General features: G+C 56.7%; 2 protein-coding genes and 1 non-coding gene across 3 annotated transcripts; 1 reads left to right on the top strand and 2 right to left on the bottom strand.

Annotated features, from left to right (window-relative positions):
* Positions 1-716: 716 nt before the first annotated feature.
* Positions 717-5,000, bottom strand: LOC119104543 (uncharacterized). The gene is made up of 3 exons (XM_037228259.1): positions 4,925-5,000; positions 2,402-2,510; positions 717-1,294 (listed from the first exon to the last, which is right to left on the bottom strand). Exons 2-3 carry the CDS (start codon positions 2,420-2,422, stop codon positions 1,004-1,006), a joined length of 312 nt encoding a protein of 103 aa, XP_037084154.1. The 5' UTR covers positions 2,423-2,510; positions 4,925-5,000; the 3' UTR covers positions 717-1,003.
* A 75-nt stretch (positions 5,001-5,075) lies between these two features.
* LOC119104272 (cytosolic carboxypeptidase-like protein 5) lies at positions 5,076-21,350 on the bottom strand. The gene is made up of 18 exons (XM_037227969.1): positions 21,247-21,350; positions 18,889-19,046; positions 17,851-17,958; positions 17,134-17,279; positions 16,291-16,398; positions 14,356-15,074; positions 14,193-14,229; positions 13,052-13,238; positions 12,036-12,174; positions 10,907-11,117; positions 10,075-10,187; positions 8,823-8,922; positions 8,292-8,388; positions 7,366-7,412; positions 6,562-6,664; positions 5,629-5,978; positions 5,316-5,394; positions 5,076-5,086 (listed from the first exon to the last, which is right to left on the bottom strand). Exons 2-18 carry the CDS (start codon positions 18,992-18,994, stop codon positions 5,076-5,078), a joined length of 2,661 nt encoding a protein of 886 aa, XP_037083864.1. The 5' UTR covers positions 18,995-19,046; positions 21,247-21,350.
* Positions 12,612-12,685, top strand: TRNAT-AGU (transfer RNA threonine (anticodon AGU)). The gene has a single exon. It is a non-coding gene; the product is annotated as a tRNA-Thr (tRNA).
* Positions 21,351-26,862: the final 5,512 nt, after the last annotated feature.

Genomic DNA, 26,862 nt, shown 5'->3' with positions numbered 1-26,862 from the left:
ACGCCGTGTCTGAGCAGGTGAACAACGCGAGAGGTCGGTGGACGATCATCCGGCGTGACGGGTCAGCAGAACGACACCCAGCAGGGCGACCAGACGCGGCTTCATCCGAGCCATCCCCTCCCCGCGGCTGATTCTAATCGTCTCCATCACTAGCTGCAAAATGATTCGCTGCGTCGATCCTATCGTTCAAAAGTGTCGTCACTGCCGTCACGGGCGGACACCAGCCGTCGCGTGACGCCCCTCCCCCTCCCCCGGCACCTATGGGCCGGCCACTTCGCGAACCGCACCCCTCAACCGGCAGCTTTGGCTCGGCGTCTCGGCCCCCCGCCGGCCAATACCAAAACAGATGAGTCACATTTGAAACAGATCAATACTGCCGCCGAAAAACAAGCCACCACACGGCCGGCCACCGGGGTGTCCCCCGACTGGCGGCGTCCCAGTCAACTTTGAGACTCGCACGTCCTGGTGCTGAGACCATGATCCATCAGATACCTGTCCGTCGGCTTCCCATAAATAAAACAGCGAAATCCATCGGTAAACACGCTATCACAGTCTTCCAAAGAGTCCCGTGCGACGGGTCAATTATAATAAATATTAACTCCGACAAGCGGCCGGCGCTGCTGACAATTTCTCTGGGTCTCAACACGCCGCCGGATAACGTAAACAGGTGATCACGCGGGGCGGATGCTCCACCACCGGCCGGACGCGCCAGCTCCACGGCGAGCACGACGGTCGCCGACGCGTTCGTTCGCTTCGGCCGGCGCTGCTGACGTTCCGCCGCCGCCGCCGCAGCCGGTACCGCCGGCGCAGGTGCCCTAGAGTGAAGCCCTTAAGCTGGGTCCGCGGTCTGCTCAGCGGTCAGTTCGTTCAGCTGGAGCCGCCAGAACCGACGCCCGGTCTCCACCGGTGACGGTGAAGGGCGGACACCAGACGGCTGGTGTCTCCCCCCAGCCGCCGGCACCGTCCGGCACTCGCTCTCAACAGCGGCCCCTACACCGGCCTCTCACACCTTCTCCTTCATCTTCTTACGCTTCTTGACCTGCTGCAGCGCCAGCCGGCCGCGCTCCAGCCCGGGCCGCTTGGCCAGCTTGGCGTGCTTCTTCTTGAGGACGCGGGCGGCCGGCGGCGGCAGCGGCAGCGGCGGCGGCTGCTCGGGCGAGCGCGGCCCCTCGGAGACAGAGCGGCGCGCTCCGCCGTCCGGCGCCCCCTCGTCGGCCGCCGTCAGCGAGGTGGCCGAGGCCGAGGCCGAGCGAGGGCCCGGCGGCCGGCTCTTCTTCAGACGACCCTTCCCCAGCTGAGGACGAAAGCGGGCGGGCGGTCAGCGGCGGGGAGGCTGCGAACGGGATTGAGGAAGACGGGGGAGGCTGCAAACGGGACTGAGGACGGCAGCGGGAGGCTGCAAACGGGACTGGGGAAGACAGGGGAGGCTGCAACCGGGACTGGGGAAAAAGGCCGGGGGAGGCTCCAATAAGGACTGAGGAAGAAGGGGAGGCGGAGGCCGCGAGCGTGACTGAGCACGACGACGGGGGAGGTGGGCTAAAAGCGGGACCACAGCGACAGGAGGTCGCGTACAGGTCGGGGCGGCTGGTGCTCTTCGAAGGTGGTGCGTGTGATTCAGAGCCGCATATCGTACGGAAAGTGTGGCGCAGTGACAGGACAGGCGAGCCGTGGGGCATCCCTTGCGTCTGACCTACGGCCAGGCGTCGGTGTTTTCGGCATCGCAAGACAAAAACGAAACGAAAAAAATTGACATCTGCCCGCAGTATTCACCGGGAAACAGTGATCCTTGACGAACGGACCGCTGATCGGTTAATTCTGCTAAGCCGGTGGCAGCACGCGGCACACCCCTGACCTAGCGGGTTTAGAAATCCCGACCATTTGTCACGCTGGGAAATCTTATGGGAGTGCGAACGAAGGCCACAAAGCCATGGTAATAAGGCACGTCATGCAATGCATTCACGCAGGATATTTTTTAGATTTGATCTGGACACTGGATGGATGGGTTTCTGGGATCAGACTTCAAGGTAAGCAGTACTTTGCTTGCTGTGCGAGCCCCGATCCCTACCATTCAAAGGTAAAATTCCATGTCAACGGCACACTTTGGTGACGCCAGTTTAACGCGTCGCAATGCTCGGCACGTTAAAGCAAAGCATCCGCAAAAAGAAAACAAAACATATAGCAAAGCATACGCACAGACCTGCCACACGTCGCGGGTCAAAACCGTGTCTCCAGTTCTAAAATGGCTAGTGGGTATCGTTTAAAACATCACATCACCAAATCATACGTCGTGCAGACCAAGCGCTTTCAAAAAGACTGCAACTGGCCATAACAAAACATAACACCGCGTGGGCTCCTACCCTGCGTCACAGACACCCGCTATCGCGCGGATGACGTCACTCACCTTGGGCCGCATCGTCTCCATGGCGGCGGTGACGTCACTGACCAGCGTGGGTGACGTCAGTAGCTCGATGGCAGTGAGTTGGTCGGCGCGACAGGCGGGAGCCGAGGCCCTGCGAGCGACCAGAGGTCAGCAGCCGGGTACCGCGCCGCCTCTGCCCGGCCTGGGCGCGGGCGTGGGCCCTGCACCGGCCACCGAGCTGGCAGACAACGCGGCCGGCAGAGCGTTCTCTCAATTAATTTTACGTTTTAAAATTCGAAAGAGCACTCCCTGCTCTGCTCACATTGCGGGCACTTTAATCTAGGGCTCTCCAACGACAAGATAATACAGTTCATAAAATATTGCTTCGCGTCCGCGATGCTTCCTGCGGCGGGCGTTATGATGATGCATGTCTTGCCAGTTACTTCAAGTGGTCTCACAACACACACGACTATCCTCAAAGCAATACGGCTTTGGGGCGCAGAGCAACACCCTACTTATGAACACAGTGAAATGGCTCCACCATAGGAGACCAATTATTTAGAACGGCTGTGGTAGAAAGACCTCATAGACCTCATAGCGGTCTAACGAGCAGCCGGCACCGCGGGTAACAGCCATAACAGGCGGGACGGGACACCTTCACCCAGCAGGGGAACAGTTCATCCATCACGGAGGCGCCATCTACCAGAGGCAACCGCGTCAACTTGTCGCACGCGACGTCAAATAACCTTCAGTGTTATCTGGTAACAAGACTGGCAAAATTGACCCATTGTTCGAACTGCGTAGTATGGTAGTGGGGGAGGGGGGGGGGGGGGCAGGCAGGCATCTGCGACGACAGTGCCGTTTTCTACACAAACAGTGCCTAGCGAGGACCAGTCGCACCGGTACTTCAGATGAAAGAACCACAGCCGCATAACATGACGCACGTAGTATTATTTGTGCGTCCTGTAAACTTCTGAGCCTGCCACTGTTCTCAGTGCAAGGTGGAAAACGGCCAGATTGCCAATTCACTGATATGTGGTACAATCTGCATGGACAGCATACGATACACACTGCCTGCAAAACGGACGCAGCAAAACACCGTAAAACCTTAGCCGGCCAGAATGGGGTCTCCCGAAACAGTTAGCACGCCATATTTCATGGGCTTAGTCCATTTTCGAAAGCTGGTTGTCGAAGTGAAATACATCATGTAATGGCGACATGGGAGGTCTGATAGACTGGCGTGATTCGCGACTTCAGATCACGCATGGCGGCAGGAGCGACCTAAAGATGACGAAGAAATCCCCAAAACTGAAGGCATATCACTCACATGGTCTTTCACTTATCCACCTGTTGAAACATAATACAAAGGGCTATTTAGTTTTGCGTATTGGCTCCGACACGAGAAGGCATAAAAGACGATATGAAATTAAGAACAAAACTTTGTTTTTAAGATTCAGTCCGGCCCCAAAAGGCCGGTTAAAAGGCCCTAAAATGGACGGCTTTCTGAACATCAGCGTTCATGCTAAGCAATGCTCGTTGCGTGAGCCCTGGCCCAACCATCCCATCGTGAAATCCCCGCTGAACTGTCCGCCCTGCCGCCCTCTGACGTCACCTGACCTTCAACGAGGCCGCTATCGCCGGCCGCAGGTCATCCCAGCCAAGAACAAATAATAAGCGTCTGAAGCGACTCGAACCCACCCCGCCACGTGGGCATGGACCGGAGGGCGTGCGCTGAAACCAGCTGAGCTATGAGGGCACAAGGAGAAGGCGCTTTTGCCCAGCAAAAAAACTCCTATATATTTTCGCCACAAATCTGTAAAAACAATAAGCTAACACCTCGAAGTCAGTGTACGACATTCAGAGATATCAGATGCCCGAGTTATACGCTTCCAAGGAAGCCTTCCTCTTGATTTGGGTATTTCAAATAAATGTTCCATTCGTACTGCATTTCTTTTGAAGTCGTCAATTTGAAACCATAACACTCGCTTTCATCTCAGTACAATGAAACGCCGTCAATTTAATTTCCGAAAAGCAGGGAGAAGCTAGCAGAATCACAATCACCACAACTCGAAAAAGATAAATCTCAAGCGCGAAAAGGAGTTCCCATTCTGCTCTGCATACACCAGTCAGGTAACTACAAACATATATATATATATATATATATATATATATATATATATATATATATATATCTGTGTGTGTGTGTGTGTGTGTGTGTGTGTGTGTGTGTGTGTGTGTGTGTGTGTGTGTGCGTGCGTGCGTGCGTGCGTGCGTGCGTGCGTGCGTGCGTGCGTGCGTGCGTGCGTGCGTGCGTGCGTGCGTGCGTGCGTGCGTGCGTGCGTGCGTGCGTGTGTGTGTGTGTGTGTGTGTGTGTGTATAGGTGTCACGCACCATGACGAAATCACTATTCGCAAGAAACCGAGCGCCGAACAACAAGGCGGGAACAGCACTGCCCATGAAGCCCGAACTGTGCCCATCGCATCTACGCGAGCCACACTTGGTCCTCTATCCCTTCCGCAATCCCCAAACCCCCGCCTGGGGTCCGGACCGAGCGTCGCGCCTCACCTGCGGGCCAGCTTCTTGCGCGGCTGTCTGGTGGTCTTCTCGGCCGCCAGCTGGGCCGGGCCGCCGGCCGCCGACGTCGAGGGCTCAGCCGGCTCGCGCGGCGCCGGCGCCGGCCGCTTGGCACGCGGCGGCCGGGCCGACTTCTTGGCCGTCAGGCGCGTGCTGCCGCGCGTCTTGACGGCCGGCCGGCGCGCCAGCCGCGGCGCCGGCGTCCCCGCCTCCGCCCCGGCGGCACCGCCAGCCGCCACGCCGCCGGGGGCAAGCCCCGCCGCCGGCGCCGCCTCGGACTGCGGCGGCGAGCCGGCGGTGGTCGGTCGGCCGCCGGGCCGGGCCGGCGCGCCGGCGGCCGGCGGCGAGGCGCGCGGGCTGTTGCTGGCGCTGCTGAGCGCGCCGGCGAAGCTGAGCGGCGAGCTGCCACAGCTCTCGAGCCGGCCCGGCGGCAGCTCGTCCGGCAGCGTGGCCGACTCGTCCTGCGCGTCCAGCGTCGGCTCACTGCGGCCCGCCCAGCCGCCGCCGGCGCCGCCGGCGCCGCTGCTGGCGCCGCCGTCCGAGGCCAGCTGTGCGTAGCCGACGGTGCAGGCCGTGGACTCGAGCTCGCCGGTGCTGGCCGAGCCCATGAAGAGGTTGGAGAAACTGACGGGCGGCGTGCTGACCAGCTGGATCAGGTGGCCGAGACTGCGGCACGGCGGCAGCGCCTCCGGCACCGGTGCCGCCGCCTCCTCCGGCTTCGCCACGCGCTTCCTCCGCTTCGGCGCGCGCTTCGCCGGCTTCGCCAGCCCGGACGCAGCCGGCAGCTGGTCGGCCCACGCCATGCCCGCCACCTGGTGCTTGTCGCCCAGGATGAGGTTGAGGTTGCCGACGACAGAGGACTCTGGGCGCGGCGCCTCGGCCAGCCCGGCGTTGACGAGACTGGCGGAGCGCCGGAGCTTGGGCGCGCCCCGCCCCAGCACGGCGCTCTCGCCCAGCTTGACCGGCGTCGGCTTGAGCACCTTGCGCTTCTCGGAGAGGGCGCGCCGACCGGCCGGCTTGCGGGTGAGGCCCGGCGGAGTGTTTCCTGACGGTGGGTCACGATACGGGTCAGCGAGGGGCCACCACCGGCTGGAATCCGCCCCTCTTATCCTCTATCTCGCTTCATCCTGCATCCTCGCGACACCCCGCTTGTCCGCGACACCCCGCTGCATGCCTCAGCGACGAGTAGGCCGAGAGCCCCGTGGGAAGGAGGACCCCGCCGGGTACCTGCGCATGCGCGGGTTAAAGCTCGGCGGTTGGCCCCCCGGCGCATGCACGCCTGTCCCACCGTTAACCATTTTCCTTCATCCCATAGCCCTGAAATGACCATGTCTGGTCGAAAGGGCTATAATCCAAAAAAAAAAAACACCACCGGCTGGCTCACGGAAGAACACCTCTCGTCTGTTAAACATTCTTTGGGCAGAAGGATAACGTCAGGACCCTTCAAATGATGGCCTTTGCGGGTGGGTGATGGCATCCTTCCTCAAAGAAAAACAAAACCTAAAACAACGTTGCCACATACGTTTCCCGTGACCTTTAGCCGCGAGTGGCACGAGCCGATCCTCCGCAAGAGCCGATGACCCGCGACCCCCGCGGGGGAGGGGGCAGCAGGCAGCGGGCGGCCATACCGGGGGAGGCGATCTGGCCGAAGCCGGAGCGGGGCTGCAGCACGGGACTCTTGACCCGCAGACGGCTGGGTCCGGCCAGGCTCACCACGTCCGGCTGTGTGTCCTGGAGCAGGCACCACGCCGTCAAGGTTACTAGTGTCAATGTTGTATCCTCTTGGCGTGATTTGCACTTCGGAAAACATTACAAAAGAGTGGGTCCGCCGCGGGTACTTCACATCCGTCCCAAGCCCGAACTGGCCGCGTTAGGGAGCGGGACCACGAAGCTACACGTCGTTTGTTCGGTCCCAACGGTTTCATAACACATCGCGACGAAGATGGAGCATGAACCATGGGAAAAACAAGCACTACCTATCCCTTCATCATTCCGAAGGGTCGCGCCACAAATACTGTAACAGAATACTGAACTCAGAGGAACATCCCCCCCCCCCCCCCCCGACACACACACACACGGCCGCCATTCACTCCTGCCCCAGGCAAACCTACGCTGACAAACTGGGCCGCGCCCCGAGAGGTCATTCATCGCCACAGACGTCCGTCAGGCGGTGAACCTCCCTCGGAAAAGCCCGCTCAGCTGAATACATCACACACGCCGAAGCACAACAGTGATGGGCGCAGACGTCCTTCGGGCAGACCGGCCCGAGAGAAGCCGGCCGGGCCGACTGACACCACAAGAGGAGGCCGAGAGAGCGCTCGCGCCTCGCCGCCAGACCGCACCTTGTTCAGGGCGAGCTCTCCGTCGGCCTTGGTCGCCGCGGCCGCCGCCGCCAGCACGGCGTCGGCCGACCGCTTGCGGGCGGGCGTCACGGCGGCGTTCTCCTGGTCCTCCACCTTGGCCGGCGACAGCTTCTTGGCTGCGGGAGCGAGGACAGCGCCGGTCAGCGGGGCCGAGGCGGGACGGCGGCCGAGGAGGCCTGCTCTGGTGTCCACCAATCACACAGTGACGACGGCCGAGGAGGCCTGCTCTGGTGTCCACCGCTCACACGGTGACGGCGGCCGAGCAGGCCTGCCCTGATGTCCACCGCTCACACGGTGACGGCGGCCGAGCAGGCCTGCCCTGATGTCCACCGATCACACGGTGACGGCGGCCGAGGAGGCCTGCTCTGGTGTCCACCGATCACACGGTGACGGCGGCCGAGGAGGCCTGCCCTGATGTCCACCGATCACACGGTGACGGCGGCCGAGGAGGCCTGCTCTGGTGTCCACCGATCACACGGTGACGGCGGCCGAGCAGGCCTGCTCTGGTGTCTACCGATCACACGGTGACGGCGGCCGAGGAGGCCTGCTCTGGTGTCCACCGATCACACAGTGGCGACTGCCTTCGATGCCGTGTGCGATATTAAAGCTGCTGGCGGGAAGAGCCGTCTGGTGCACGTGCGCACGTGATTTTCGCACATCTATTATCAAAGTAGAATAGCGCGGTACTTAACATGAATACAATTCATTCCTGCAATATGTTCGCCACGTCCACGAACGTCCACAATGCGCCGTGGGTGGTTACACTAATGCGTGCTTACACGGATGTGGGACCAATGCAGTTCTTCACAACACACCGCAACAGAATCAGAACAGTGACAGAATGACCACGAGGGAAACATCAACACGACGGTTCACATCCGGCCGTCGCGCCCCGCCCTTGGCGCCCCTCTGACCCAACTACCCGCCTTGCTGCTGACCTTTCCTGAGTCGGCGGGCGGGCCGGCGGCGGTCTCGGGCGTCGCCGCAGCGGCCGGGCGAGACGGCCGGCGCCAGGCGACGCTGCGGAGGCCCGGCCGGCGAGCCCGCCGCCGCCGCCGCCGTCAGGCTGCGCTCCTCAGGCGGGCACGACGTCTGAAGCGGAGAGAGAGCGGCGCTGCCATCACCCGCCCGACGGGCCGGGGTCTGGCCGACACCGGACACACGCGACTCACCGGTTGGGGTATGCTCACAACACGCCATTTGTGGCGTGGCACAGCAGAGACAATGCAATGTTAACGGCTTGCGCGCTGTGTACCAGCCAAAAGACACGGGCAGAGGAAACCACACGCCCGACAGGAGTAACACCAGTCGCGAGCTGTAGGCCTGGAGGACACGGCGTACGTGAAATGCCAGATCTAAGGTGGCGTACACCTGACCGCGTTTTCAGCTGGCGTCCCCAACCCAAACAATCCACGCACGGTGATGACGGAGGTGTGCACAGTGAACCGGGCCGGTCTGCCGGGAGAGGACGAACACTGAGCGGCGCCGGCGGGGCGCGGCGCGGCGGGGCGTGGCGGGGCACTCACGCGCCGCTGCCGCTCGCTGGTGAGCGTCTTCATGGTGCGGGCCGTCTTCTCCGGCGAGAACAGGATGTTGTTCTCGCCGAACTTGGTCACCTGCATGAACCTGCGGAGGCGGGGCGTGCTGCGGTGAGCGTCTGATCATGGCCGCGGACACGCGGCTAGGAGATGTCTGCTCATGGCCACAGACACGCAGCTAGGAAACGTCTGTTCATGGCCACAGTCACGCGGCTAGCAGACGTCTGCTCACGGTAACAGGCAAACGGCTAGGAGACGCCTGCTCACGGCCACAGACACGCGGCCAGGAGACGTCTGCTCACGGCCACAGACACGCGGCTGGGAGACGCCTGCTCACGGCCGCAGACACGCGGCTAGGAGACGTCTGCTCACGGCCACGGTCACGCGGCTAGAAGACGTCTGCTCACGGTAACAGGCAAACGGCTAGGAGACGTCTGCTCACGGCCGCAGACACGCGGCTAGGAGACGTCTCCTCAAGGCCACGGTCACGCGGCTAGAAGACGTCTGCTCACGGCCACAGACACGCGGCTAGAAGACGTCTGCTCACGGCCACAGACACGCGGCTAGGAGACGTCTGCTCACGGCCACAGACACGCGGCTAGGAGACGTCTGCTCACGGCCACAGACACGCGACTAGAAGACGTCTGCTCACGGCCACAGACACGCGGCTGGGAGACGCCTGCTCACGGCCACAGACACGCAGCTAGGAGACGTCTGCTCACGGCCACAGACACGCGACGAGAGGACGTCTGCTCACGGTCACAGACAAGCGGCTAGGAGACGTCTGCTCACGGCCACAGACGCGCGGCTAGGAGACGTCTGCTCACGGCCGCAGACACGCGGCTAGGAGACGTCTGCTCACGGCCAGAGACAAGCGGCTAGGAGACGTCTGCTCACGGCCACAGACACGCGGCTAGGAGACGTCTGCTCACGGCCGCAGACACGCAGCTAGGAGACGGAGCGGTGCCCACTGCCCGCCGCGACCGCAGGTCGGCAGCGGGCGGGGCGGTACCCACTGACCTTCTAATCCAGGCGCGCACGCCGGCCGGCAGCAGGCGGGGCGGTACCCACTGACCTTCTAATCCAGGCGCGCACGCCGGCCGGCAGCAGGCGGGGCAGTGCCCACTGACGTTCTGATCCAGGCGCGCATGCCGGCCGTGGGCGGGCGGGGAGGTACCCACTGACCTCCCGATCCAGGCGCGCACACCGGCCGTGGGCGGGCGGGGCGGTCTCCACTGACCTTCTGATCCAGGCGCGCACGCCGGCCGTGTCCCGGTACTCGGAGCGGCCCAGCCGCGAGAGCGGGTTGTCGCCCGTCACGTCCAGGATGGAGACCATCAGCGCCTCGCCCACCTGGCCACGGCACCGCACGTCAGACAGCCGCCCACCCAGCCACCCACCACCACACGCTGGCTACCCACCCAGCCACCCGACACCGCATGTCAGACAGCCGTACACCCAGCCACCCATTACATGGGAAACGCACGTCAGACGGCCGCCCACCCAGCCACCCTTTACATGGGCAACGCACGTGAGACGGCCGCCCTCCAGCCCCCCCCCCCCCCCCCCCCGTTACATGGGCAACGCACGTCAGACGGCCGCCCACCCAGCCGCCTGTTACACGCTGGTCACCCACCCAGCCATCCGTTACACGAGCACCGCACGTCAGACGGCCGTCCACCCAGCCGCCCGTTACACGCTGGCCGTCCACCCAGCCACCCGTTACTACGCGCTGGACGCCCATCCCATACTCAGAAAGATCTCATTTACCTTTTTGGGCACATGCAGTTATTTGGACCTATGGCTATTCGGAAAATCACAATCGTTCGGCGTCCAACACTGCATCGTGTTCTGCAGAGCCTCACCGCCTACTGGCAAACAAGCACGTGATGTGCGGCAGTCCACACCCGTCCGCATCGGCGAGAACAGGACAACCGACACACACGCACACAATTTGCCCGCAGCGGCCCGTTCGCCGGGGGCGGGCCGGGCACACCCACAGCGGCACACGCCCGCGCCGGCAACGGCCCACAGACGGGCCCGTTCCGGCCCGGCCCGACGCGCGCGCGCACCTGTTCGTAGTGTGCCGGCGTGTAGGGGACGGGCTCGAAGACGAGCGGCCGGTCGGCCGGCGGCTCGCGCTCGCCCGGCAGCGGCGGCAGCACGTTGCAGAAGCGGCCCGTGTTGTAGTTGCACTCGAGCGTGTAGCTGCGCACCAGGCCGGTGGAGCGGTAGATGGCCACGCGGCCGCTGCCCTCCTTGCTGAGGCCGTCCTTCTTGCCCCTGGCCGAGCGGCGGCGGTCAGCGGTCAGCGGTCAGCGGTCAGCGGTCAGCGGTCAGCGGTCAGCGGTCAGCAATCAGCGGCGGCGGCTCTACACACAGCACGGTCAGGCGTCGGCACCGGCTCACGCAGTACGACCTGCCGCCCAGCGCGCCTGTGACCGGGCTGCCGACGCTACCCACAGCCTCAGGAGGTCTCTACAACACGACCAGACACCGGCACCGGCTTACACAGCACGGCCAGACGTCTGGTGCGCTTGTGACCGGGCTGGCGACACTACCCACAGCCTCCGCAGGTTTCCACAACACGACCAGATACCGGCACCAGCTCCATGGCACGGCCAGATGCCTGGCGTGCTCGTGACAGGCCTGGCGACGCTACCCACAGCCTCAGGAGGTCTCCACAACACGACCAGACACCGGCACCGGCTCCATGGCACGGCCAGATGCCTGGCGTGCTCGTGACAGGCCTGGCGACGCTACCCACAGCCTCAGGAGGCCTCCACAACACGACCAGACACCGGCACCGGCCTACACAGCACGGCCAGACGCCTGGCGTGCTAGCGACCGGGCTGGCGACGCCACCCACAGTCTCAGCAGACATCAGAAAGGACGCCGCCCCATGGTGGGACGCGTTCACAACGCCTGTGGATACATCTGACGGGATGGACAAACGTGCAGGGGCCAGGCAGCACTGGCAATGCTGATACGGCGATCATCGATGGGTATCGTGAATTTCAACTGTGTAAGCCCAGCCAAGTATCCAACAAATCACAAGCTGACAGAAATCAGTGCAGGCTCTATGGGCTGGTCACGGTTCACAGCGATAAAATCGCAATTCATCACAGCACACTACTCGCGACAACCACTAGAGAGCAGCTCTCTCCGCAGCCAGCCGATCCACGTCTGCGACACACGTACTTGTGGTGCATGTTCTTCTCTGTGAAGTTGCACGCGAGGAAGTCGAAGTTGGCCGAGTTCAGCGAGACCAGCTTCGGCAGCAGCATGCAATCCAGCATCGTCTCCTCCGACGAGAAGTGGTTGCCGTACATGAAGCAGCCTGGTCGAAAAAGTACAGTCGAAAATTAGTGGCATCCATTTCTGGATACGTCCAGCGAGCACTGGCCGCTAACTCTACCTCCTTCTCGGACATCAGTGACTATCTTCCACCACGCTTGCCTTAAGGCTTCTCGAGAGTTGCTTGCTCTCCGTTCCGTCTTTCTTGCGCCAGAGCAGGTGAAACGGAGGGCCGACGTACGTGTGTGCATTGCCACCTCAGCTGCCTCCGCTGAAGCATCACCTGACATACGCGCAGTATCGTGACGTAGCACCTTTCCGCGCTGGACCGCAATATTGTGGGCTCCTTGGCTTGTCCAGCTACCGTACAAATCGCACCCGGATCAGTGGACAGACGTCAGGACAGGCGAACAGTACATCCTTTCGGAGGATGATAGTCTGGGCCTTGAACATTTGTCTTTCTTCAGAGCCGGCCACCACGGCGCCATGGCTTAGTTGGTTAAAGCGCCTGTCTAGTAAACAGGAGATCCCGAGTTCGAATCTCGGTGGTGCCTCTTTTCAAACATCTGCACCAGACAGTTACGCTAGACGCAAACCCACAAGCTTCGCACACAAGATATCCCCGTGCTCCTTCAGGCTAAGTCGTCATGGTACTTGTCGGTGACAATTGGGAGATAGGCAGCATCAGGCTATCAGTCTAAATCACGACAATCGTCGGGTACTAGCGTGTGAATAACTGCCAACCTCTGCCACACACAAACTGCTACCCAGAACATGGTAATTGCAGTCCGGCCTTCATATTATGGAATATTCTGACATTGCCTGACAGCCAGCCCTCTAGCGTCCCTGTTCCTTGCTGCCCTCCCCTCCCCCTCCCCCCTCCGGTCCACCCCTCCTTCATTCCTCTCCCGAGCGCATACCTCGCTTGGAGGCGTGGCCATGCATGTCGACGTAGAGGAAGAGGTTGGAGTCGCCGTCGCTGGGTACGGCAGTTGTCTCGCTGCTGTCCACGGTGGAGGCGCTGCCGCCGGCCGCCGACGACTCCGTCTCGCCGGACGACACCAGCGACTCCGAGTCGGAGCCGGCACTCGGCCGTGGCTCGGCCCACTACCGGCGAAAGCTCAGAGTCATGCCAGCTTCGGCGGAGAGCACGAGTCACATAGACGGCTGCAGTAAACGTTCGGCAGGGAGCCCACACTCGGCTGTCCGCCGAGTGTGGGCTCCAGCAGACTGGTTTAAACGGTAGGCCAGAGTCAGATCAGCCCCGGTGGAGAGCCCACGTCAGAGACTACAGAACACGCTCGGCGGAGAGCCCGCGTCAGAGACTACAGAACACGCTCGGGGAAGAGACCACGTCAGAGACTACAGAACACGCTCGGGGAAGAGACCACGTCAGAGACTACAGAACACGCTCGGCGGAGAGCCCGCGTCAGAGACTACAGAACACGCTCGGGGAAGAGACCACGTCAGAGACTACAGAACACGCTCGGCGGAGAGCCCGCGTCAGAGACTACAGAACACGCTCGGGGAAGAGACCACGTCAGAGACTACAGAACACGCTCGGCGGAGAGCCCACGTCAGAGACTACAGAACACGCTCGGGGAAGAGACCACGTCAGAGACTACAGAACACGCTCGGCGGAGAGCCCGCGTCAGAGACTACAGAACACGCTCGGCGGAGAGCCCATGTCAGATACTACAGAACACGCTCGGCGGAGAGCCCACGTCAGAGACGGCCGCAGTGCAGGCTCCGCAGAGAGATGGGACACACCCGACAGGGGTGTCCCATGCGGGTGCTGTCATGCATCGCGCTGCGGCGCTGCTCAAATAATTATAGTGGCATGCTCCCGGTCTATAGCAATCTCACGCGATGTTAAAACACGTTACGTTAGCCTCAGCGTTCCCTTTGTGACCACCTACAATTTACATGCACAGCGCACAGCCTAGAAGACACATACGCTTCGGCCCTCCACACCAGTAGTCCCGTATTCGCAGCCGGCGGACGGCGCCCCTGCCTCGCTGCCTCGGCAGCAGCGAACGTGACCGGCGCTGAGGGACGCACCTGCTGACGGCCGGCCGCCGGGGCCGCCGAGGCGGGTCTCTCTCGCACCGCCGCCTCCGCCACCGTGGCGGCAGCCTCGCACGCCTCCGTCTTGCGCGGCGGCGGAGGAGGCGGCGGCGGCGGTGGCGGACCCAGCGGCGGCGGCGGCGGACGCAGGACGCGCGGCGTCAGCTGCAGCAGCGACTTGAGCGGGCTCAGGTCGGGCATGCCCAGACTGCTCTCGTCGTCGCCGCCGCAGAAGCACGAGGCGTCGTTGGACACGTCCTCCAGCTCGGGCGGCCGCGGCACGGGGGCCGCCAGCTCGCGCGGCCGCACAAACCGCGCGTCCACCTCCGCCACGCTCGGCTCCGAGTCGAGCACCTCGCACTCGGCCGGCACGCGTCCCAGGTGGTGGTACAGCGCCACGCTCTTGGCGGCGTGCACCTCCGGGTAGAGGGCGCGCGTCGGGTCGCCGTACATCCGGTTCAGATTGGCGCCGTGGATGTTGGTGCGGTAGTGGCCGCGCGCCACGCCGTCCGGGTTCAGCATCGGCACCACCTTCACCACGTAGAGCCGACGGAGGCGGGCAGCGCGCGCGTCCGCCGACAGGAGGAAGCGCAGGCAGCCATTCAGCACGTGACTGGAGGGCGTCTCGCCCGGGTGGACGCGCGCCGACAGCAGCACCACCTTACGGCCGGGGAATCGGATGGCGCGCGGCTCGCTGAGAGCCAGCGGGAACAGGCCAGGCAGCCGCATCTCGCGGCCTTCGCCGCCGTCCGCCGCCGTTATAGTCAGCAGGTCCACCCGCCTGCCATCTAGCGTGTAGGTGAGCAACTCGCGGTGATAGTAGATGTCGACAGGTGGCGACAGCCGGAACTGCAGGTCGCGAGCGTTCAGTTCAGTCTGTGAAGAACAACGGCATGTTGCTACTTAAGGCCAACCATTATCCCACAGGATGCACTGTATGTTTAAAATAAAGAGCATACAACATATCTTTAGCTAGCAGCCAACATGCCAACTCCCATCATAAATGACCACATCACGCCTCCGCCTAACGTTGCGATAAAACGACTTATATGTGACCCGCCAATATCATACAAACTAGTAGAATGTTCAGCCAAGGGCTACTGCTCCGCCGTCCGCGACCAGAGGCCCGTCCCGGACGCTTCCAGAACTTAGGTGCGCGATGGAGTGGAAGTTTTACTGTGACTGCGCATTAACTGCACGTTCTGCCACAATATCGAGTTAGCGAAGTGGGTGCCCCGGCTTACCAGATGAATGGCTAGATCATGGCTAGATCATATAAGGACGGAGGCATAATGAGATATGGGGTCAACCTTAATGCGCAAAAAAATTATCATTACTCGCTTTCGTGACGAATATCACCTCAAAGCAGGAGAAAAAACTCCATCTGTCGCCAACATGGTAATCGCGTGTTAAGCGCTAGTACGTCGCAGCCTGGTCCGGGGCCAGACAGCGATGAGGAACGGCCGTCCCCCACCATATATCTGATCAGACCCAATCCAGACCATAGAATGCTCCGGAAAAAGACAGCGATGAGGGACGGCCTACCAGACCAGATCCAAACCACACGTTGTTTCGGGGCCAGACAGCGATGAGGGACGGCCGTCCCCCACCATATCCCTCATCAGACCCGATTCAGACCACAGAATGTTCCGGAGCCAGACAGCGATGAGGGACGGCCGTCCCCCACCATATCGCTCATCAGACCCGATCCAGACCACATAATGTTCCGGAGCCAGACAGCGATGAGGGACGGCCGTCCCCCACCATATCCCTCATCAGACCCGATCCAGACCATGGAATGTTCCGGAACCAGATAGCGATGAGGGAAAGCCTTCCCGCCACACATCTCAGCAGACCCGATTCAAACCACAGGCTTCTTCAGAGCCAGATAGCAATGAGGGGCGGCCTCCCCCTCCCCCTACCTCTAATCACACCCGATCCAAACGACAGACTTTCCAGAGCCAGGCAACGGTGAGGGACGAGCTTCACGCCAAACCTCTCACCGGACCCCACCCAACCCACAAAATACCCGATCCACCGCTGTCGGGGCGCGGCTGGGGCCGAATGGCAGCTGGATACCCGCCCGCCTCACCTGCAGTTCGGTGTAGGAGTATGGGAAGCTGAAGGCGAAGTAGGTGGTGCAGCGGGCGTCTTCCAGCGTATAGTACTTGAAGCTCATCACGAAGTTGCTCTCCTCCACCTGAATCAACAGGTCAACAGCGTAAGCACTGAGCGGCAGACGGCTCTGGCCGGGTCAGGGACGGACACCAGCCAAACTGATCGCATTCCGTAGTATTCTCCCTAGCTAAAATGAGCGGGTGCGATGACCACGACGTTGGAAAACAGCCAAACGGATCGGCAGGTACGGGAGGCGTCCGATCGCAGGCTGGCACAGGGCGGCCGCCATCACCATTGTTCTGGTTTTGTTCTATGAGGCGGTGCAAACGGATTATTTGCCGCCGGCCGTGTACGGAAAGGGCTGACATCCCAGCGGCAACCCTTCAGAGCGCTTCGCCGAATCTCTTGACCACACAGCGTAGCTGGCCACCGACGGGCTGGCCCGTGGCAGTAGACATACAGTACACGATCAGCAGACTCTCCCATAACCAGACTCCGATAGCAACAGTCGGGCGGGTGACAAGCTATCACAGGCACTTGAAAGGCATTAAGAAAAAGCAAACCAAGCAAATGAGCAATGGTCTAAGCAGCCATCATGGTGATTCTGATGATGATACTGCAACAGTGCTGGAAAGATGACCTCCGACAGAACTTTCTCTAACAAGGAAAAATGTATTCTCCACTCCTTTTTTCTTTGAATTGACACTCGTCTCGACATGGCCTGCGATATGTTTCCGATGCTAGTACCGATGCAACATGGAAGATCGTAATTTGAGAACCACAGAGTCAGACAGAGTCGGGCGGAGCGGCGCCGAACCTTGTACAGGTGTGTGTCGCTGAGTCGCTTCCATTCGGGGAAGAGCGGCTCCACGCGGTATACTGTGCGCATGCCTTGGGCGTACAGCTTGCCTTGCCGGTTCAGGTTCATCATGTTGAACCGGACCGTGGCGAACGGCGGCCCGCCTGCAGGCAGGGCACAGGTCGTGAGGTCGCCGCATCATATGTTACGCCATGGTGGATCGACGCGTAGCACTCTCCCGTGGGTAAACAGTCTGCATGGCCAAGGATCCACGACATCCCTTTAATCGCCTCGCCCGGAAGCCGATCACTGACTGACGGCCACTCGGCTGCACGATAGCGGAAGCCAAACTCGCTCTACTGCAATGGGAGGAAGCCAAGTCCGCTCTACTGCAGTGGGGCGGAAGCCAAGCCCGCTCGGCCGCAGTTGAGCAGAAGCCAAGCCCGCTTAGCTGCAGTTGAGCGGAAGCCAAGCCCGCTCATCTGCAGTTGAGCGGAAGCCAAGCCCGCTCGGCTGCAGTAGGGCGGAAGCCCGGCCCACTCGGCTGCAGTAGAGCGGAGATCAGCCCCGCGCGGCTGCAGTAGGGCGGACGTCCAGCTCGCTCTACCGCAATTGGGCGGACGCAAAGCCCGCGCGGCTGCCAAGAGTCCGGCGACGGCCGGCCGAGCCCGGCGCCGCGGCGACGCGCACGGACTTGCGGCACGGTCGGCGATGGCTGGCCGGCCGGGCACCCACCGGACAGGCTGAAGTGGAACCAGGTGCGGTTGTTGTTCTCGTACTCGGTGCCGCCGCAGTCTGGCCGCACCCAGCAGTTGAACTCGTAGGCGCACAGGTCGTCCGCGTCTGCCGCAGGCACACGCGGGTCAGAGTCGGGCGGCGGCGGATCTGAACACCGACAGACGCCACGGAGGACCGGTCGTAACCGACGGCGACTGCCCACTAACTGGCGGAGGTTACCGAGTCTGAACACAAACCATCTGATGACACGAAGTCGGCACATGAACAGAGGTCATGACATTGCCGGGTGTCGGTGTCTGCAGACACGATGACGCCTCGCAGCTGAACACAAAGACCGCCGGCAATGCAAATCAATAGGGCTAGCAGAGCACTAGATGCACAAACACAGGTCAAAGCACCTGTTTATTCATTACCGTGGGTAGCTAGGTGGTGGCAAGCAAAATAGCCAAATCACTGCATTCTCAAACACAGGCCATATGGTTCATCATATTAAAAGCACCGAATGACATGCATCATATGGGGGGGGGGGGGGGTTAGTAGTCAGAAAAGCACCCACTCCATGGACATATGATTATATATCACACAAATAAATTTGAGTGCTGGAATAATATGCAAAACGCTGACAAGATGTCACCATTCTGTCAATCTTCTCACGAACTCCACAGCTGTATGGTAGATATCAATTCAATGAGCTCAACTGCAATCACTAGAACATGACAATAGCAGTCACTCTCGACCACTATCAGACACTTTGTAGGAAAAGCGGTACACCTCAACATCACATGTCTTCCTTAAAACATTGCATCATTACCATCTAATGTGTGCTGAAGAGCACACAGTGACAGCACATACCCAGACCCATCACTGCGTGTCCCAGCGCACTCTCAAACCGAGCAGAGAATCAGGTGAAAGGTGACTTCCGGTCACATTTCTCCACCACCAGCACGAGCTGCTGGCACATGCAGGAACGAGTGTGGATGTGTGCTGATGCTGGTCTCACTGAAGCATGCATCATGACACAGCTTTCCCACCAACCTTGGCCATCAAAGTGGTTGGAGCCCGGCTCGACCTTCTCCACCCGCTGCAGGTTGCCGGAGTCGAAGTTGGAGGAGATGCGGAAGCCATCAGTCTCGATTTCCATGTCTGCTACCTTCAATGGCTTGAACTATATCACAGATGTTGCCAGGTTTGGTCTGGGGACAGAATTTGAGCGACGATTCAGAATGGCACATAATTAGCTTATTGCACGTTATATGGAGGCCATGAACACAAAACAATAAGTTGGGCATGTTGATATGTGATATACAGTGACAAAATGAGCTGGGCATTGACTAAGTTGAAAACATGTTTTAGACCATTTCCTATCAAATTTATGCTATTATACATACAGGCAGCTGCCAATCAGTCACAGGTGGAATGGTTGGCAACTGGCATGGGTTAGCAATAACATCATAATTTCAGTAAAATGTTCATAAGTGAAAAGCAAGGCAGCTAAAATCATTTGAATTTAGCTGAATTTTGTAATTGATTCTGGGTTGTTTACAAACAAAACATGGTATTAAAAGGGGAAGTGCATTCAAATTTGGATGAAAGTGCATGACTTCAATGTATTCCCACACATATCTTGCTTTTCATTGCATTACACTGTATGGAATCTATTACAATCCATTCATGTAGTATGGCTTTCCAGGACTATTCACCATATACAAGGTACAAAATAGGTCAAAAAGCAAGGCAAACATGCATCAGGACAAAAAAGTGGCAATAGCCATAGCAACAATATCCAGACCTTACTACACACACACAATGCAAGCACACGCCGTGAGCCAGGATGGCATTTATGAATAGTCAACGCAGACAAGCACGGAGCGCGTGGCTCTCAGGCCCCCCAGTGCTCTCAGCGATGCACGAAACGCGGACAGTGTCGGACACTCGACGACGGCCGGAGGCAGCTGGTTCCCCAGGCGACAGCATGGTAGGAAACCCCCTCCGTGCGGCCGAGTTTGTGCCTCGGCAGCTCGCGAGCTCGACTTCGGACTACAGGCTGAGCTGGTTATGAAGGGCTTTATACACTTTAAGAAGGCCCCTCTCGCCCACCAGCTGCTCAACATGGGCCCTAATCCAGAAACGTCAACGCCGGACTGCTCCTCGCTCGACGCCGTACACCAGGCACGATACGTGCGCTTAAGTTTGTTATCTTTTCAGCCGGTCTAGCTGATTTGTTTCTGCCCCACACGGAAATGCTCAATGAAATGTGGACAAATCAGTGCGTTTCGACGAGCAGTTTGAACATTGCCCGGTTGAAGTGGTGGCGGGACCGATAGAGGTTTGCGAAGGGCGTTGCTTGCACCTTCTGGCGACGTGGCCGATGTCAATGGCCCCGAACATGCGTGGGCCGATTATTACAGCCAGCAGTCGTATGGACGACGAGGTTTTGGTACCTGACCCAGCTATATTTAGGTGGAAGTCTTCAGCTTTGTTCCGCGGTTTTGACAAGAACCGATTGAAGAAAAATTTTTATTCTGGGTTCATCTTACGTAAATCTGAACTAAACCAGCATTGTAATGTGTTCAAAAAGTTTGCGACATGACATTTTAGTGGTTCAAGATTTCGAGGGTCTGACGAGTCGCGACTGGGTAGCTGGACATCGTCAGCGTACGCCAGCACTTGACAGCCCCGTAAGAGACAGCGAAGGTCATTCGCGAAAAGGCTGAAGAGGATCGGCCCGGCGACCGATTTCTGCGGCCCCGTAATGGACCAGCAGCCGGCGTACCGCCTCTCGAACGCTAGGTTAAGCCCATCATAAAACACGAATGACAACAGGGCCAGCCTGCAGAAAATATGTCCAATGCACTGGGCACCTACGCGGCATCGGTGCCCTGCGCCTCAAGCTCGCGTGCGCCCAACTCGAGCCAAGGCGCGATGTGCCGAATTTTCGAATTACCTCAGTGCGAAAAATGTTTTGGGGTACCTCTGAATAAGATTTTCTCCTTAGCATCATAATTCACTGCAATATTAGCTCTCTTCGCACTGATATTGGCGACACCGTATGCCGAGCTCCGAGCGCTCGAATTTATGGCATACGGGAGCTGAGATTTCGGCCGCGATGCCGCTGCTGCGTCGGACATGTTTGGTGCAGCATGCATATTCTGCAGTTTGATGCCAGAGTATACATCTCCAGGCAAACAAAAATTCACGATTTCTTGATGTTTTTAGTCCCTATGCATTTTGAGTCTTCTCGAGTACAAATGTTGTAGAAATGGGTGTAACCGTAGACAGGCTGGTCAGGAGGGGGAGGGGCATGAAATCAGTTTTATCAAATGGGTGTTTTGTGCTTCCAGTTATCTTAAAAAATTGCATGTCTGTATCTTTTTTCAGAAAAATAGCACTTACATGTCAGGCTGCCCCCAGCTTGAAGTTGGATTCCCTGAGCTTGACTCTCCTTTTTGTGGCCAATGCGAGGCCTCTTTTTCTACCCTTGATGAACCTAGTGTCACTTCTGAGGAGAGGGGATAATTCATTAAGAATTAAGGCCAGGTGATTACATTAATCTGGCATCCTCTGTAATCACAGACATATTACCATCATGTATCTTTGCTGGTATGTATCTGAACTTTTTCAGGGGCAAATTCTCCAAAATCCCATACATTTTCCCAGCACAAAGTGTACATCTCTAAGCTCACCAGTACCATGGCTTCTGTCTCACTGCACACACACTCACCCTGACCTACATCCCTAGATATACCCAATCTTAGTTTTGGCAATTACAAGCTTGAGTGATATAAATAATTGAAATAACAATGCACTTGATATTATAATTTTCAAAGTAACTCAACATTTTTGAACATTTTCTGGTTACACAAGAGTGACATGAACACTATCTTAGCTGAAGTGTTTCAGTTCCGTATTTTTAAGTGATCTGCAAACAAAATCACAAGATCATGATGGTCGCTGCCTCACTGGACACTGGTCCTATAGATAACTATGGTATGATAGGCAGCAAAGCTACATTGCATGTTTAAGCCAAGGAAGTGCTCACATCCTATGGAGAAAATGGCTGTGATTACTATGGGTCATTTTTCTGGAATTTATGACTACAAAGGTAAAGGTGAAAAACTATTACATGAACAAAACCAAAACTGCCAGTGGGCAGCCAATGACTAACATCAAATTTAAGCAAGTGAAGGAGAAAATGTGGGCATGGCTCAACCTGCAGGGAACTAACCAATGCTTTAGTGTTGTATCTCCAACACTCAACACAAATGGTATCATATGAATGCAGATTGTGTTGTACTGTTGATAACATTACAATTTCATTATACCCCTTCTACCCAGCCTTTGAGAAATCCATCTACTGCACTAAATGCCTATAGGGCAGCACATGCAGCCAATGTTTCATGGAAGCATGCTGCTGTAAAGATAAGCTGAGGCAAGTGCTTGACAAGACTTTTTCACATAAAATTGGTTGAAAATTCAGCATATTTTGGCACATTCTGCAGTTGGTGCATGCAAACTTGAGGCTCAGTGCACCAATGCTTAGTATGGTACTGAGGGTCTGGTGGTCCAGTGCAGTTTACATGATTATTTATTTAGTGCAATAAATACATTTTTTGCATGCTTAAGTCAAACCTGCCATATAAATGCATAAAACTTAGGCCAGGCCAGCCCATGCTGAATTTCCAAACTTGCTTTGCTTGAAATAGGCTTGGAAAGCATTCTTGTGCAAAATCACCTTGGAAACAGCATAATTTCTTGAAAATTGGGCTTTCTGTATGCACTGCATTGCTGATAACTATGCACCAAACTCTGAGCACTCAGTTCAGTGGTCTATGAATGTCAAACTTGATGCCACTTTTCCAGACAGGCTTTGTAAAATGTGCAGTTTAGTCAGACTACCATGTAAATGGCACTCTTGAACCTGGTTAGTAACTTTTATGGTTAACACCCTCCAGGAAAGTGGATGATGCATGCTTAACAAAATTCGATTATGCATAGCCTTCAAACACATCAAGTGAAATTAAGTTTAAAATACCGTGAATGTTTTGATCATCAGTCTGTGATGTTTCCTTGTGCACCTCAGCAAGCGGTCACTCACCAATACAAAACATAACCAGCTGAGCTGAACTAATCCAAGTACAGGTTCATCATGTTAGCGTCTCAAAGCAACTTCAGGTGCTTTACGAAGACAAGATCTCGACCTAGTTAAATTTGTTCACTTCGTCCTGTCGTCACTTTCGTGCGGAACTCAACTTCCTATGACTACATGCTCTCAAAACGCAAATGATCACAACCATGACCACCAATTGGCGGCTGAAAATTCATGAGTCGGTGGGGGCTATTTTCCTCCCCTACTTACCACCGCTTCATGCGCCGCCTGTGTACACACCCCCTCTTCCTCGCCTCAACGCACACAGATGTTAGTTGCAAAACATTTCACCAGCCCTTTGAGGCGAACGCGACGCAAACATGGTGGATAAGACCACCAAATTCACGAAACGGGTTTTAATAAAAGAAACCATAGATGTCTGATGCCGCTAGGTCGGAAACACCTGTGCCCAGAGTGTGCAGTCGGCAAAGAGGGGCACTGTCCATGGAATTCAACTGAATCCCTGTGCATGGGTGGTCCGGGTACGGCTTGGTGGTGGCATCTACGATGAAAGCAAATGAAGCGCTGGTTTCGGCTGATGAACGCGTGCGTCTCACAAAAGAGAGCCGTCGGGACGGGTTGCCTCCAGCCCTGTAACTCACCCAGTTTACCTTAGTTTGGCCAGGTTGTCCGCAAGTCTACACCATCTTACAGCTTGTCTAGGTATTAAATGCAAGCAGCTGATGCCCGTCTTTCGATTGTTCTCGTCTGGCAGGGCTTTGAGACCACTGCGCCCAGCCGGGGTTGATTTCCGGTCTGGGATTTCCAACTTCCAGTCGTTGCGCTCAAAGATACAAAGGTGCAAGCAAACATACCGTCGTGAATGCCTCGTAAAGTCATAAAAAGTGCTCACCAAATGTTTAATCTTAGGTCAAATGTGAGGTTATGAAAGGTTACGCAATGCCAGAAAGGTAGTTCTGATAGATGTAGTTAAAATGTATGGTGAAGGACATGTTCCACATTTGAAAATATTGGAGCAAGCATCATATTTGATGAAATAAGCTCACTTATGTTAAGCATGGGTGTAGGAACTTGGGAAGCGCAGGGTCATGCCTCCAACACGCTTTTTAAGATGGGGCCAGCAGTGTTAACTTGCCGCCCACTTTTTCAGACGTATGTTGCGTTCACCTTATTTTTGTACTGCCTTAACCATGCATGGTGATTTACCTAGTTCACCAGCCATCTTCCTCAAGATGCGTCATCTGTTTCGTTTGCCCATTGGCACGCGTGTTGATTAGTATTCTTTTGGGTGAGGCACTGCCTCGCCCCCCCCCAAAAAAAAATTGTCCCCCTCCCTTCAACGGTGAGTTTGCCCCACAACTTTCTGGAGCGCAATCGCATGTAGGGCATTACAAAAAGAATCTGGAACTTGGATGAAATTTAAAGAAGGGCCCATCTACCAAATGTTTCACGGGTAAACGGGCCAAACAAAATGAAAACTATGATATAATGTCCACTTGAGTGCACCTTACTGAATTAGTCACACTTAACAAGCCTCGCGCTCGTACTTTGTGCACTGCAGTTTTTTCCCTGCTTTTGCTGCATGATACTACATGTTTTTAACTACGCGAGTTATAACTATAGTTGACTATAGTCTAGTTTTGTGCTTTCGCCAGTGCTTTCGCATTTTTCAGTGATGTTACAAGTTGTACAGACCGCAGAAAGCTGCGTTATTTTGTTACATGGTCTTATCGGAAAATGAAAACAAATCGGTGGAATATTTGCACCCAAAAGGTGGCCAAGTTATTAGCCGCCTACGTTCGGAGAAACTCTTGAAATATGTCGGCCTTCACTTCAATGCGAGTATTCGACGACACAATTACAGAAACCTGGCGATTGACACCAGCTGACTAAACTGAGAGTGATATCCGTCCGGCCATGACCACCAACACCAGCTGTGTCAAACATGTCTAACGGGAGTGATGCGCTTGCGCCCGCCCTGCGGCAGTCAGCCGGGATCTTCATGGCAGACCTTACTTGTAGCGCAAAGCAGCTTACACTCTTTGTTCCCTTGGCCGTACACCTCCAACAGCGTCTGAAACCACATGACATCAACCTTACGTCGATTACCGGGGCCTGGTTTCGACGATTGACGCCAAACAAAATTAGAATGATGCACAACGACAACATGTTTCACCGAGACAGAGCAAGCAAACGCATTGGACTAGGGCCGCATTTTCCTATTCTGTTTGGGGGTGGGAGGGGGGGGGGGGGGGGTGGACTCCGCTACAGAACGTCTTCGAGAGGACATTGGGTCAAATTCGGTAAGTACCCTATTTTCTAGCGTATTTTGTGCTATTGTTTTCCCCGCCTGGCCTCACCAACCCTATTTTGCGAAACCTATGTTGCAAAATTAAAACGACGCGTTTATCAAACAATAACGCATTTGTTACGTCCAGGATTTCCAGTTAAGATTCTCGACATTTCTTGGACAATCTTTGGACGGCATCCCTCCTGCTGACCGTCCGCGCAATAGAAGTATTGGCTCTTCATTTTCAGCAATATTATCACGATCAACCGACGGATTCCTCATCGGCACAGGACGGCAATCACGAGATTCCCGAGCCCAAATTCCGTAACACACAACAAGCGACCCAATAATTTGGAGGAGCTCTGGTATGTTTCGTCTTTTTACATGCTCGCACATGACGTGTAATGATATTTGAATGCGTTTACAAATCCTAATCAGCGAGGTAACGGGGCTCTTTCGTCGGAATACCATCTTTATAAAATATATTATTATCTAGTTGTTTAGCTTAGTTGTGCGTGTGGAAATGATTGGCGGCATTTGATCCTTTTTGGCATCTCGAATTCATCCCGTTGTCGGGACCTTGTGATTCGCTCAACTGCTTAGACTATATGGCATCGCCTGCTTACCATCCTGGTGCGAATGGCGGCCACTGCACACCTACAATAGTCTAGAGATAGTGACTGCACTCACTAATAATCAGCCTCACAGGAGTAACGCTTCATGGGAGTAAAACGTCTGACGACAATAATCATATTTCTTTGAATTAGCTATGCATATCACATTTAAAGACAGCTGTCGGCTAGCTGGCCCACTGTACTGATTCGCAGTTACTTATCATCGAGGCAGTTCCCTGCCATCACCCGACTAACGGGGAGCAACTGCAAGTGCTGGCGAAAACATTGGCTCATCGACAAGACATGGGCTTTTCACGAAACAGATTCCGTCGTCCTAACATGAGCAGCAAACGTGACTTCACTGGGATTCCACAACCAGCATACGTACATTCACACCCTCTTATGCATGGTTGTTATCAATCGTGTTAAAAGGGGCATTTAATGTGGTCGTGACTCACAGTCCGTGCAAGTTATATGCAACAATCAGACCCATCAGTCATGAATGGAACCGTACAGGCATGCGCCATGTATAATTCGGAATTTATCCCCGCTAAATGGTGGCCACCTGGTGAAAGGCTTACCACGGCATCACCAGGTAGCCTTCACCCTCTATCATCACTAAATAACACCGGAATCCCTCACCGGCACGCCGGAATTCCTCACCAGTAAGCAGGAATCCCTCAGCGGCTCATAATCCTCAGTCGCCGGAATCTCTCACCGTCTCATATGTGCTAACCTCGCCTTCTGGAGTCGCTGTATTTATTGCAACAGTACCCTCAGTGACCGAATTTGCTGCCGGTGCTAAGGGTCTGTTAACCCTGGTCCTCTTAACGAACCCATTCTGTGACCACAAGCTAACCCACCAGCGGAAGAATCAAACAACTTTTTCGACCGCCCATCGCCGTTTACCGAATTCCACCTTATAGGAATCGCAAGAGGGTAGCTGAAGAGCGAATCTCACGCTCTGCGAGTCTCGAATCCATCAACGGTGTCATGCA

Source organism: Pollicipes pollicipes, unplaced genomic scaffold, assembly GCF_011947565.3.
Source record: "Pollicipes pollicipes isolate AB1234 unplaced genomic scaffold, Ppol_2.1 Scaffold_6052;HRSCAF=7182_pilon_pilon_pilon, whole genome shotgun sequence".
Lineage (NCBI taxonomy): Eukaryota > Metazoa > Arthropoda > Thecostraca > Pollicipedomorpha > Pollicipedidae > Pollicipes > Pollicipes pollicipes.
Note: the sequence above shows the minus strand (reverse complement) of the source record. Positions and strands in the feature narration are given on the sequence as shown.

Excerpts from the sequence above, each read along its gene's own strand:
- LOC119104272 (XM_037227969.1), bottom strand. The coding sequence starts at position 18,994 with ATGGAAATCGAGACTGATGGCTTCCGCATCTCCTCCAACTTCGACTCC. Across the intron at positions 11,118-12,035 it reads GAGAAGAACATGCACCACAA|GGGCAAGAAGGACGGCCTCA; the intron begins GTACGTGTGTCG and ends CCGCTCGGCCAG. Across the intron at positions 10,188-10,906 it reads CGCCGGCACACTACGAACAG|GTGGGCGAGGCGCTGATGGT; the intron begins GTGCGCGCGCGC and ends TGCCGTGGCCAG.
- LOC119104543 (XM_037228259.1), bottom strand. The coding sequence starts at position 2,422 with ATGGAGACGATGCGGCCCAAG. Across the intron at positions 1,295-2,401 it reads TGGAGACGATGCGGCCCAAG|CTGGGGAAGGGTCGTCTGAA; the intron begins GTGAGTGACGTC and ends TTTCGTCCTCAG.